Here is a 14450-nt window from a genome sequence, read left to right on the forward strand (position 1 = left end):
ATCTCAAAAGCTCCAATTCATTAAAAAATTTTATTAACACTATCTGATAACTTCTACACAATTACCCTTCATGAGGTCATTTATCAGGCAACTCCTTAAAACTGAAAAACTCCTGATGTTCCAAAGGAATGATGACAATGATGAAATTTCGATGATATGACAAAAAAAAATTAAGGAAGAAATTCTGGAAATACACCTGCCTAATATCTGTCAAACCATAAAATGCAGGTGACATCATTCTTTACTACTATTCTTCAGGCTGATTCTAATTTAATTTAAGCTTTGTATTGTCCCACCAATTCAGGTCTATGTATCAATAACTGGATTGGAAAAGAAATAAACTGGCATCAATTGATGGAGAGTCTTTATTTCTTCTACATTATTGGACCCCATCCTAGTAATTAGAAGAAAAAAAAAGTTAGGTTTTGGGAATTGTATGTAACCCTAAGGCTTACCCTGTACAATGTGCTGTGGAAACAAAAAAAAAGGTATTAGATATGACACCAACTCTCTAAAAACTCAACATTAATGAAAAACCAACATGCATTCTCTATGAGAAATTGAGACTTTTCTTTTGAATGCCAGACCTATGTGTCTAGCTAGCCACTGGACTTTTCTTACTACAGTATTCTACAGGCATCTGACAACACTCAACATGTCCAAAACTGACACCATCTTCCCCCTTTATCACCCACTCTGCCTCACTCATGCATCCCTGATCTTGTCAAATGGCCCCAAGATATTTCTAATGCCCAAATGAGAAACATGAAATTCACCATCCTCTTTTCACTATTACCTATGCACACACACATACACACACACACACTTATTTCCTAGCCTTATAGATTATAACATCAATAAATATCTCTCAAATTGAATCTCCTCTCTGCACCCCTACTATGTCAGACAACACACCGTCTTTCACCCAAGTTAGGCAGCATTCCAAAACCACATCCTCACTGCTTGCAAAGTTCTTTCTAAAACACATGCCTTTTACCCTATTACCCTTTAACAGAAACCTGAAGGCCTCCAGGATAACACTGTATATCCTTGGTATACAGGTCATTTATTTTCTGATCCCAGTGATTTGCTCTGCCTCTGTCTCTTGCCACTTTCTCACACATGCTCTGCATCCCAGTGTTATTAAAATCAATAGCAAATCAAATAAAGAATAAATTCAAAACTAAAATTAAATCTACTAGGAATTCTTTGCACACCCTACGCTGTTTTGTGTTTCCATATTTTCACATGTTACAATCATTCTGCCTTCCTGGAATGTCTTTCCCCTCCCCCATCTTTCTGGCTAACACTTACTGGTAACTGCAGACTCAGTAAAAGCATTACCTTGATGCTTCTTTGATCCACCCACAAGTGAGAGGTGCCCTCCTCTGTACACGCACATCATGGGATGCATACCTCACCTGGCACTAACAACACTGATGTAATTGTTGATTGATATAATAGTCACTCTTGCTAAACTCTTGTTTATCCCTCCATTCTTAGCACTTGAAACAGGGCCTGGCATAAAATACACCATAAAATAAATCAATTGTATTTGTAACTTTAAAAATCAGATATAAAATAAATCTCATTTTGTTTTATTATCATTGGTTTTTGGTTTGGTTTTGCTTTGTTTGGTAAAAGTGGTAAGGGTGTCTTTGGATGACAGTAACTATATTAGTCATAGGTATATTATAATTTTACCTGGTGATAATCTGTGCACCTTACATCAATAGAATGTTATAATTGCCTTGACTATTTCTAGAAAATTCCAAGTCAACCTTTTACTTATTGAAGGCTCAGATTTCTAAAACAGGTAAAATTACAGCCCTTGGTATAACTCATTGGATTAAAAGAAAAGCCCACTTTCGTTCCCTGTGTGAAAAAAAGGTTTATCCAGAAAATATTTTGAAAAAAAAAAAGGAGACATTTAGGAATAAATTAAATGATCCATAAACGAATACAAATCATCAAATGGCATGTTTTCTCCGATTTCACAGTATCATACATGAAAATAAATGTGAAAAAGGAGAAATATGACAATGAAAGCTTATTGTCATCCTCTGGTTTTCCATTTGAAGCATCATGAGCACAGACTGCAACTGTGTTTCTTAAGGAGGAAGCAGTTGTTCCTAATACAAAAAAAGCTTGTTCAAATGTCTGCGTATGTGTGTACCTTAATTTACACATGAAGTCAGTGTGATCAAGGAATATTTCATCTCTTTTCTTTACCTTATTTTACTTTCTTGAAGAAAAAAATCATTTTTAAACAGTAAAAATAAAACACACGCGTTTTTCTCCATGAATAAAAATAGGACTATCATTGATTTAAAAAACAGAAAGAAAATGAAAGAGAAAGGTAATATTAACCCATCATTCTAAAAATGTTTTAAATCAGGATATTCTGAGTAAGACTACCCTTGAACATAGATTAAAAGGGAAGTGACTGCATCGTGCGACTTTTAGTTGCCAGATCTTATATTTTCTATCCTTGTGTATTAGTCCGTTCTCATGCTGCTATAAAGAACTGCCTGAGACTGGGTAACATATAAAGGAAAGAGGTTTAATTGACTCACAGTTCCACATGGCTGGAGAGGCCTTGAGAAACATACAATCATGGCAGAAGGGAAAGCAAACACATCCTTCTTCACATGGCGGCAGGAAGGAGACGTGCCGAGCCAAGAGGGGAAAATCCCCTTATAAAACCATCAGATCTCAGAGAATTTACTCACTATAATGAGAACAGCATGGGGGGACCACCCCCATGATCTAATCACCTCCCATGAGGTCCCTCCCCCAATGTGGGGATTACAATTCAAATTACAATTCAAGATGAGATTTGGGTGGGTACACAGAGCCAGACCATATTACCTTGGTTGACTAACACATAGTGGGCACTAGATCTGTTTTTGTGGAATGTTTTACTGAATGGTTTTGTTTAGTGAATGAATTAATGATGATTAATGAGGAAATAGGAGTACAGCATCTGCATTATATGTAAATATTTAAAATTTAAAGAAGAAAATACATTCAGTTCTTAGGTATTAGCATAGTTTATATGAAGGAAGTCTTTTGGTTGAAGAAGGTAGGAAAGGCATGGTAGGGAAGGTTAGAGAAGGAATTCTGGAAGTGTTAAGGATTATAATCTGCTTTCAGAAAGAGAAGTGGGGAACTGCTGGCAGAAAAAAGAAAAAAAAAGTGGTGGCAAATGTTGAACTGACTCAGACGGACCAGAAGAGAGAAATTTAGGAGAAAAGACTTGGAAAAGATTCTTTCTTCCTAGATAAATCAAAGCCAAAGGCGGTTGTAAAATTGAGTAATCGTTTATGAGTTTTGCTATCAAAATGCCCTAGAACATGGAGAATCAATGCAAAGCAAATGAATGTTTTGGCACACATTACAATCAATGGGAGCATTCAGAGATGAGCTTTCTGAGCTACTCAGTAATCTTTTTATTTGACTCTGATTAGGGCCTTCTTGCAGTTCCAGTTCCAAAGAGTTAGCATTTTTCTCACAACACCTATGCTGTCCTTCTCTCCTTACTGTCAGCACAAACCCCTGCCAAAAATGTTATTGAAAAAAGCAGAAGCCATAAGAAACATGATAGTCTTCTTTTTAATTTATATAAAGTTATGAGGTACAAGTGCAATTTCTTTACATGTATCAATTGTATAATGGTCGGGGCTTTTAGGGTAACTGTGACCTGAATAACATATATTGTACTCATTAAGAATTTCTCATCATCCACCCTCTCCCACACCTTCACCCTCCCAAGTCTCCAATGTCTATCATTCCACTCTCTACATCCATGTGTACACATTTTTTTAACACCCACTTATGAGTGAGAATATTTGATATTTGTCTTTCTGTGCCTGGGTTGGTTCACTTAAGATAACGGATTCCAATTCCATCCATGTTGCTGCAGAAGACGTGATTTCATTCTTTTTTATGGCTGAGTAGCATCCCATTGTGTATATATGCCACATGTTCTTTATCCAGTCATCCAATGATGGATAATTAGATTGATTCTATCTTTGCAATTGTGAATAGTGCTGCAATAAACATATGAGTGCAGGTATCTTTTTTGTGTAAAGATTTATTTTCTTTTGGTACATATCCAGTAGCAGGATTGCCAGATCAAATGGTAGTTCTATTTTTAGTTGTTTGACAAATCTCCATATTGTTTTCCATTGAGGTTGTACTAACCTACATTCCCACCAACAGTGTACAAGAGTTCCCTTTTCTCCACATCCTTACCAACATCTGCTATTTTTTGTCTTTTTAATGGCCATTCTGATTGTTGTGAGATGATATCTCATTGTAGTTTTAATTTGCATCTCTCTGATGATTAGTGATGTCAAGTATTTTTTCATATACTGTTGGCCATTTGTATGTATCCTTTTGAAAAATATCTATTCATGTCCTTTGCCCACTTTTTAATGGAGTTATTTTGTTGTTGTTGAATTGGGTGCCTTATAAATTCTAGATATTAGTCCTCTGTTGAATAAATAGTTTGCAGATACTTTCTTCCCTTCTTCAGGTCATCTGTTCACTCTGTTGGTTCTTTCTTTTGCTGTATAGAAGCTTTGAGTTTAATTAAGTTCCAAATGTCTGTTTTCATTTTTGTTGCCTCAGCTTTTGAGGTCTTTGTCATGAATTCTTTGCCTACACCAATGTCCAGAAGAGTTTTTCCTAGATTTTCTCTTAGTATTTTTATAACTTCAAGTCTTATGTTTAAGCTAATCCATCTTGAGTTGATTTTTGTATATGACAAGAGATAGGGGGGTCCTGTTTCATTCTTCTGCATATGGCAATCCAATTATCCCAGCACCAATTATTGAAAAAGGTCTCCTTTCCCCAATATATGTTCTTATTGGCTTTGTCAAAGATCAGTTGTCTGTAAATATGTGGCTTTATTTCTGGACTATCTATTCTGTTCCATTAATCAATATGTCTATTTCTTATACCAGTACTGTGCTGTTTGGGTTAACATAGCTTTGTAATATAACTTGAAGTCAGGTGATGTGATGTCTTCAGCTTTATTCTTTTTGCTTAAGACTACTTTGGCTATTTGGGGTTTTTTTAGTTCCATATGAATTTTAGAATTGTTTTTCTAATTCTGTAAAAAATGACATTGGTATTTTGATAAGAATGGCATTGAATCTGTAGATTGCTTTGGACAAAATGGTCATAGAAATGTGACAGCCTTCAGTTCCCCTTCTCTCCCATCCACCTCCAGACTAAACCACTATGGCACCTGGTTCTTACCTGCACCCCTATCATCTCAGAGAATTGATCATTTGCTCCTTCCTGATCACACATATGTTTCAATCATGTACTTTGAAGTAGATTCTAAATTTTTGCTATCACTAACAATGTCTTATACCAATCCGTTTGTGTTCTTGAACACATCTGGAATTACCTATTATTACCTATATTAGTTCATTTGATCTCCCACCAACTTGTACTGTATAAACTTTGAAAAAGTTGAGCTGCCATACTGTCTAGGTCAGAGAAAAAAGACGTATCAGCAGTTCTTACTTTTCCAAGTGATACATTTACTGATCTCACTTTTACAGAGATCTAACTGGTGTGACTGATTATTCAGCAAAGTTTGCTGATGTTACTTAGATGTGGTCGATACAGGGTAATGCAAACAGACAGCTGAATATGAAGAGCCTAATACTTGCTCTGTAAGTTGCTCATGGCATTATGAGAACATTTGTTCTCCTAAAAGCTCAGGATGCCAGCTCCTTCTTAATAAAACATTAGTTTAGCTCTATTGGGTTGCAATTAACCTCTTTGTCATGGACTGCCTAATCTTAAAAATAAAAAGAAGTCACAGAGGCAGTTAAATCAATCTACTAGACTGCAACACAAGATTCTAATCTATAAGTAAAAAGCTTAGGTAAACAATTATGCTCTCGGCCAAAGAGACTACATAGTATAATTACTCATATTTCATCTGTTGTTTCCTCTCTAAAGAAAACCATTGGCTTCCACAAGGAGAAGCTTGCTATTTTGGCTGTTATTTTTTATTCTATGGGAATTTTTTTGTCACAATTATTGGCAAGAAGATGCCATAACTATTTGGCACAAGATATTTCACACTGTAATTATCTTGGCAGTTTTGGAGTCTGTTTGAAAATACTGTACAGTATAAATGGGCAGAGATTTAGGCCATCTCTTTTAGAACACATATGGATAATCGACAGAATGGATTTCTTGGCTGTAACTTTCCTCTTTGTATTATTATAATGTATCAGGTACCACTGACTGATTACCTGAACAACACTATCAAGACCTCAATACCAGGAACAAAAAATAACGGGAACACTTCGCCCCCTTAAATTATTATCAGCTAGTTTATTTGGTTCAAAGCAGCATAATTCTCTCCGAATGAAAGTATTCTCAACCTGTGCTTCGTTTTTGTGGGTAAAAAAGAAAGCAGGGGATTGAGGTAGTTAAACCTCAACAATAAGTCTCCACTGAGAAGGACGGGGCAGCATGGGTGCAATAGAGAGAACATGGGATTTGAAATCAGTCAGACGTTGAGCATCAGAATCTTCAACAATAAAATGGAGACAACAATACTAATTTTCAGAATTATAGAAATGACCAATAATGAATATAAAGTTCTTGGCATACATTAACTACTCCATCAACACTGGCTTCCTTCCCTTTCGATGGGTTTTGCAACCATCCATCATGGTATAATTCAAAGATAGTGTTGACATTACCCAGTGCCAGTAAGATCAAATATCAATTCAGAATAGAAGTTTGGTAATCATAGATTGATTACAAGGAAGAGGTATGTTCAAATTAGTTGGCTGCCGTCACATGTTATAGTTATTTTCCTAGATATGATTCAGAAATAAAATTCAGAGTGAGTCCATTTATTTAAGTCTTTCAATCATATGTCTAAGTTTCTTGGTAAAAATATCGATACAAGTAGGAGATTAATGTTAATTCCGGTCAATTTTGGCAAATCCTCAAAGGACTTGGACCCTTGCTCCAATCACCAGGCCCCTTTTCATGTTAAGAAGGTAAAAAGTCCTTGCTCTGGGATTACATTCTGATTTTTCCGGTGTGTAGATTCACTTGTCTGTTCTGAATGCTAAAACACTATTTCTTGTATGCTGGCAGAATTTTTATCAATGAAGTATTTCTCCAAAATTTTGCAAACACCCTTGTAAACATCCTCAACTCCCAGATCTTTGAAGTCCCTGAGTCTTCTCTTACTCACTTGACCAAATTTCAACATTGGATAAACACAACTTTTCACTTACTTCTGCATCTATACCTCTTTGACTAAATATGAGTGGATTAAAACACAATATTATGCTCATAGATAACTAGTGAAATTTATGACCACTAGCCTGAAATGGACCTTTGTGCGGCTCAGAAATCCTGCTGTGTTTCTCTTGTCCACTCACTATTCCACTCTCTTAGATAACTAGTTCAGACGCACTCCACTCTTCTCACACCCTTCACCATCTTTACTCTCAGTTGATAACTGTGATTCCTGTTTTTACTGAGACAACGGGAGCAATCAAAAGTAAGCTTCCACTATATATTTACTAGTTTGCCTCCTCCACTAGAATGTGACAGAAGAGACTTTGTATCTCCAGGACTTAGAATCATGCCTGCACCATATTCCCAATTTTTGGTTGGGAAAAAAAAAATAGATAAATGTAAGACAAGGATGATAAAATATTCCTGTAAGAGTCCTGAACAGGCTCAGATTAAGTAACTCTGGTGCCCAAAACTGAATCAACAGCAAGTCTACTCTACCCAAGTTCAATGATCTACACCCAAATTATTTTGATATTACGGTGTTACATGTCATCTCATCCATTATTTCCCAAAAGTTCCATGGTTTCTTGACTTGATTTAAAAAGTTGAAAGATAGGTGCTTATGCCAATATTTTAAAACGTACTTTCCTACACTGCTAGCTTCAAGATACAGGATGCTGACTTAATGGCATAAATATTTTATTTCTATTGAATTTTTCATGTTAAATGTACAGTTCACATGAATAATAGAAAGTAGCTCCTACACACCATTCATAGTTACATTTTACAATACTTTTTCGGTAATCTGCTATGTGTTTGGAAGATACAGAGAAGTCTCAAAAGTCTATTTAAAATAAGCTCATCTACAGATTCTGGCACTGGTAAGAGACCTTTTTTTCTAATGCTTTTCACAATGGGGTCTGATTTTCCCTATAAATTCTAATTTACATGTCTATCAAACTCATAGTTAAAAAATCAAGTGGTCTGAGTTGTCTCGAACTTTTTCAAATATCATTTTGTATAAAAATGAATTATTCATTTCAAAGAGACTGAGCCTTACAAAGAATTCTGTGATTCTGATGTGGAGATGCAGATAAATGGAGAAGCATTAATTTTAGAAAGAAAAGTCAACACTTCGATATCAGCACCCTTTCCCCAACTTCACTGCAAAATGTTGCCGACTTTGAGTTTCCATAAATAGATATGTAATTACTGACACCACCACTTAGGTTCAGCCGGTCAAAACTGCTGAGAAAGTACTGTACTTTCTTTGGCCAACTTCATCTGTGCCATGAAATCACTTAAAGTAAATAAGAGAAAACAATAATCATGTAGTGCAAATACAAATACATATTTTTTTGAGAGGAAAAGACTATGATCAAAGCTTTTTACTCAGTCTGATTATCATTCGTGTATGAATATGTTAGGTCACAAATCAGATGCCAATTATTTCTCTTTTGTTTAAAAATATATAACTTTAAGATATAGACCATCGTTAGCTGTAGAATTTTTTCATTTTTAATTTTTGTGGGTACACAGTAGCTGTATATATTTATAGGTATATGAGATGTTTTGATACAGGCATGCAATGCATAATAGTCACATCATGGAGAATGAGGTATCCATCCTCTCAAGCGTTTATCCTTTGTGTTAAAAACAATCCAATTAAACTCTTTTAGTTATGTAAAAATGAAAACAATTGACAACAGCGACATAGAGAGTAGAAGGATGGTTACAAGAGGCTGGGAAGGGTAGTTGGGGAGTAAGATGGGGAGATGGTTAATGGGTACAAGAAAAAATAGTTAGAATATTATAGGCTTTATATAGATGTTCCTTATCAAACTAGAGAAGTTCCCCTCTATTCAAACTTTACTGAGAGTTTTTATCATGAACAAGTGCTGGATTTCAGCAAGTGCTTTCTCTCTGCTGACTGGCATAATCATGACTTTTCTCATTATTTTGTGAATTACATTTTTATATGGTAGATTACAGCAATTGGTTTTTGCATGTTAAACCAGCCTTGCATAAGTGGGATAAACCCCACTTGGTTGTCATAATTCTTTTTAGATATTGTTGGATTCAATTTTTGTAGAGGATTTTGAATCTATATTCATGAAAAATATTGGTTTGGAAGGCCGAGGCAGGCAGATCACGAGGTCAGGAGATCGAGACCATCCTGGCTAACACAGTGAAACCCCGTCTCTACTAAAAATACAAAAAAAAATTAACCGGGCCTGGTGGTGGGCGCCTGTAGTCCCAGCTACTCGGAAGGCTGAGGCAGGAGAATGGCGTGAACCTGGGAGACTGAGCTTGCAGTGAGCCGAGATGGCACCACTGCACTCCAACCTGGGGGACAGAGCGAGACTCCGTCTCAAAAAAAAAAAAAATTTAAAAAATATATATATATGTCTGTAGTTTTCCTTTCTTGTAATGTCTTTTTCTGGTTTTGCTATATGGGTAGTGCTTGCCTCAGAATAGGTTAAGAGAGCTCCCTCTGCTTCTATTATCTGGAAAAGACTTGAACTGGTATTATTTCTTCCCTAAACGTACGGTAGAGCTTACCAATGAAACCATCTGCATCTGGTCTTTCCTTGGTTTTGGAAGATTATTAATTATTGTTAATTTTTTAAATAAATAAAGCACAAATGAAGTTTATTTTTCCTTCTTTAAGATTTGGTAGTTTGTGTGTTTCAAGGAACTGGTCTGTTTCATCCAATTTATCAATGGCAGCTATAGAGTTGTTCGCAGTAGCCCTTTACTCTGCTTGAATGTCCATGTCTTTAATTTCTGATATTGGTAATTTGTGTCTTTACCCTTTTTTCTCAGTTAGCCTGGCTAGATAGAGGTTTACTAACTTTAATGACCTGTTCAAAGAACCAGCTTTGGGTTTTTGTGATTTTCTCTAATGTTGTCCTGTTGCCTAGTTCATTGATTTCTGTTGTAAGCTTTATTATTCCTTGTCTTCAGTTTGCTTTGGTTTAAATTGTTTTCCTTTATCTAGTTTTCTAAGGTAGAATCTTAGATTATTGATTTTATGTCTTTCTTCTTTTCTAATATATGCATTTAATGTTACATATTTCCCTCTAAGCACTGCTTTTGCTGCATCTCACAAATTTGATAAATTGTATTTTCATTTTTCTTTAAAAATATTTTTCTAACTTATCTTAAGGCTGCTTCTTTGATTTGTTTAGAAACATGTTTCATTTCCAAATATTTCGGGATCTTCCAGATATCTTTCTGTTACTCATTTCTAGTTTAATTCCACTTTGGTCTGATAACATACTTTTTAAGATTTATATTTTTTAAAATTTATTAAGGTAGTTTTATGGCCCAGAATGTGATCTCTCTGGTGAATGCTCCACTCCTTGTGAGGTGAAGAATATGTATTCTCTGGCTGTTGGATGGAGCACCATGAATTTTAAAACAAGCAAATGAGCATTAAACCTAAATATTGCCACAATAAACATATGTGTGCATGTGTCTTTATAGCAGCATGATTTATAGTCCTTTGGGTATATACCCAGTAATGGGATGGCTGGGTCAAATGGTATTTCTAGTTCTAGATCCCTGAGGAATCGCCACACTGACATCCACAATGGTTGAACTAGTTTACAGTCCCACCAACAGTGTAAAAGTGTTCCTATTTCTCCACATCCTCTCCAGCACCTGTTGTTTCCTGACTTTTTAATGATTGTCATCCTAACTGGTGCGAGATGGTATCTCATTGTGGTTTTGATTTGCATTTCTCTGATGGCCAGTGATGATGAGCATTTTTTCATGTGTCTTTTGGCTGCATAAATGTCTTCTTTTGAGAAGTGTCTGCTCATATCCTTTGCCCACTTTTTGATGGGGTTGTTTGTTTTCTTCTTGTAAATTAGTTTGAGTTCATTGTAGATTCTGGACTATTCACAATAGCAAAGACTTGGAACCAAGCCAAATGTCCAACAATGATAGACTGGATTAAGAAAATGTGGCACATATACACCATGGAATACTATGCAGCCATAAAAAATGATGAGTTCATGTCCTTTGTAGGGACATGGGTGAAACTGGAAATGATCATTCTCAGTAATCTATCGCAAGGACAAAAACCAAACACCGCATGTTCTCACTCATAGATGGGACTTGAACAATGAGAACACATAGACACAGGAAGGGGAACATCACACTCTGGGGACTGTTGTGGGGTGGGGGGAGGGGGGAGGGATAGCATTAGGAGATACACCTAATGCTAAATGACGAGTTCATGGGTGCAGCACACCAGCATGGCACGTGCATACATATGTAACTAACCTGCACATTGTGCACGTGTACCCTAAAACTTAAAGTATAATAATAATAAAAAAAGGGAAAAGAAAAAAAAACCCTAAATATTATTAGAAGACTGTTCAATTTAAAAGTAGTATTTATAGTTATCTTAAATTTCCCAGGCACTGAGTCTATGTGTAAAGGAACAGGGAATATGGGTCCAAATTGAATACTTTATTCGATCTTCAAAGTACAAATAAATTGCTCTCTGTCATACTTTGAATGGTTTGCACACTGTAAAAATTATCCTCTCGCTATTTGATGTTAACCAGAAACTGAGCAGATACAATATTATATATGTGAGTTCCTATGCAAGGAATAAACTTACTGTGATTTTTTTCTATAATTATGATTACAGTCGGAAAGATTAAAGTTTCTATGCCAGTTTTTTAAAAAGAAGTAAGGAAAGGCGATGTTTGCCAAATGCAAAGAGGAAGACATTTTATTTTTAGTTTCCTAAGAGATTATTAAAAATAACATTTCATAAAAACTACTTCTAAGGTTATTTGAAATGCTTCATTTATATGACACCAGTTTCTAATTTAAACATACTTGGAGAGAATAAATTGGGACTACATTACATAGAAAAGGAAGTAAAAGCACATGCCACTGACTAGTGGTTTCTATAGCAGTCTCTTTGACTATTATAGTCAATAAGACTACAGTCAGAAGGTTTGCATTTTGCCAGTCACTCTCCTGAAGACAAAATTATTCTTTCCATAATCTAGCAACATCTACTCTAGGGACTACACAACAGAATAAATAAAAACTGAAAAGTAACTTGAAAAAGTCAACTATTACAATTTTAATTCAACAAAATTCAATCAACTAACCAACTGAGCTCTAGTTAGATTTCACCCAAACCATTCCACCAATTGTTACGTTTTGGCTCTAAAGCTCACCATGGTATGAGGTGTCGAAATTCCAATCATATTGATTCAAAATTAACAATGCTCAGCCAGGTGTATGGCCCACGTCTGTAATCCCAGCACTTTGGGAGGCCAAGTGGGGGCAGATAACTTGAGCCCAAGTGTTTGAAACCAGCCTGGGCAACATGGCGAAACCCCGACTCTATAAAAAATAGAAAAATTAGCCAGGTATGGTGGCGCACACCTATAGTCCCAGCTACTCAGGAAGCTGAGGTAGGGGGATCACTTGAGACTGGGAGATGGAAATTACAGTGAGCTGAGATGACACCACTACACTCCAGCCCAAGCAACAGAGTGAGACCTTGACTAAAAAACAAACAAACAAAAATGCTCTATAAAATTTCTTACTCATGCTATAAGTTAACCAATCTATATTTCAACTTTGGATAGCCATGCTATTTCTATTCCAACAGTATGATTGAATAAAACAGATTCCAAGCAATGAAGCAAAAGAAAGGCCACATAGTAGAATTTTGTTTTCCAGTTCAATCAGCAGAGGTAAAATAGTAAGAAGATCTTTTAGCAACAGCCTAATTTTTCAGTGTAGTAATTCTTTTAAAAATTACCTTTTGTTGAATCATCCTCTATTGGCTGTTTGAACAACGTAATATCCTTGAAAGTACACAGGAACAAGACCACCTTTTCATGTTCATTTCTTATTGGTGCAATTTGCATATAAAACCAAACAGGGGTTCCTGTAACAGAAAGAAGTTGGGGAAAGGACATTAGAGTGTGGCACGGCCACAGCAGTGGTTTGGTCTCCTGGCTTCCTTCTTCCTTCAGCTGCCAACAGCTGTGCCAGGAATCAACACCAAAACAACAGTATATTAATTACTACAAGCAATCCATAAACCTTTAATTTTGTATCAACTACCAGTTGTTCAAATTTAATAAACACAGTATACAAGCCAAAATATCAAAATTCTAAAGTAAAGCACAGGCTGTCATTTCACAATGCAGGAACACAAAGGCAGTCTTGCTACTTAAGCAATCCCAGCAACACCTGTAGGTCTGGGTCCCTCATCCACTGCTGCTCTCACCAACTTTCTTCTGAGTCTTACCAATTGTGATCACTCCTACCTGCTTCTCTCGTCATGTCACTTTGACAAGTGTTTCCAATTAACTGCAACAGCCATACCTGATCTTCTAATAAGCATTCCTCTTGGAGGAACATCTAAAATACTGTTTCTATCCCAAGGCTCTCTCATCAGTCAGATAGACTTATATGATAGCTCTATGGCTTTGACAGCATCCCCACATGAGAGAGAAAGGATGTCAGCAAAACTTGATGCCTGATGTACGCAGAGCTCTACCTGAAACTGTTAAGGCAGCCTGAAGAAAAAAAAGATGTGTCCCCAGCCTTTGAGATCCCCAGGCATCTTTTTGAGCCACTGCTTCCTACCTCCCTCACTCAAACAGCATGAAGCTGGACTCTATCACCTCGTTCTTCGAAGGATGGCTACTGCAGACTCTGCCCTCTAGGACAGAGGGTATCAAAGTATTCAAGGCTTATCATTTGGATAAGTCAGGAACTGGTATATAACAAATAGAAATATGTGAAGGCACAAGAAATGCCTTCAAAGGTGTAATTATCTGTTAGGTGATAAAACACTGAAGGAAGGTTCCATTACAATCAAAGAGACACATTTACATTACAATCAAAGAGACACTTTTCTCATCATATTCTCTTCATGCCACAGTGCAGTAAAGCCCCTCCAAATATTCTATTTTAAGACATAAAGGTTTTTGTAAGGTTTAGGATTTGGGGAGTGAAATGTGCAGGTATTAATAGTCTGTAGGTAAGACCCTAGCCTTTTACTAGCTTCCATTGAGAACCGAATAAGAAGCACTTCTATTCCCATGGCCTAAAAAAATAAAAAATAAAAAAATCACCTAATGTCACCACAACGGGGAATT

At 36.2% G+C, this 14450-nt stretch overlaps 1 protein-coding gene across 1 annotated transcript in view; it reads right to left on the bottom strand.

Moving 5' to 3' along the window:
- KCNH5 (potassium voltage-gated channel subfamily H member 5) overlaps nucleotides 1-14450 on the bottom strand; it is a 343028-nt gene that overhangs the window by 285134 nt on the left and 43444 nt on the right. Inside the window, exon 4 of the mRNA XM_019009338.4 lies at nucleotides 13100-13228. Within this exon, the coding sequence (XP_018864883.1) occupies nucleotides 13100-13228 (129 nt within the window). The remainder of the gene's footprint in view (nucleotides 1-13099; nucleotides 13229-14450) is intronic.

The sequence above is a fragment of the Gorilla gorilla genome, chromosome 15 (assembly GCF_029281585.2).
Source record: "Gorilla gorilla gorilla isolate KB3781 chromosome 15, NHGRI_mGorGor1-v2.1_pri, whole genome shotgun sequence".
NCBI lineage: Eukaryota > Metazoa > Chordata > Mammalia > Primates > Hominidae > Gorilla > Gorilla gorilla.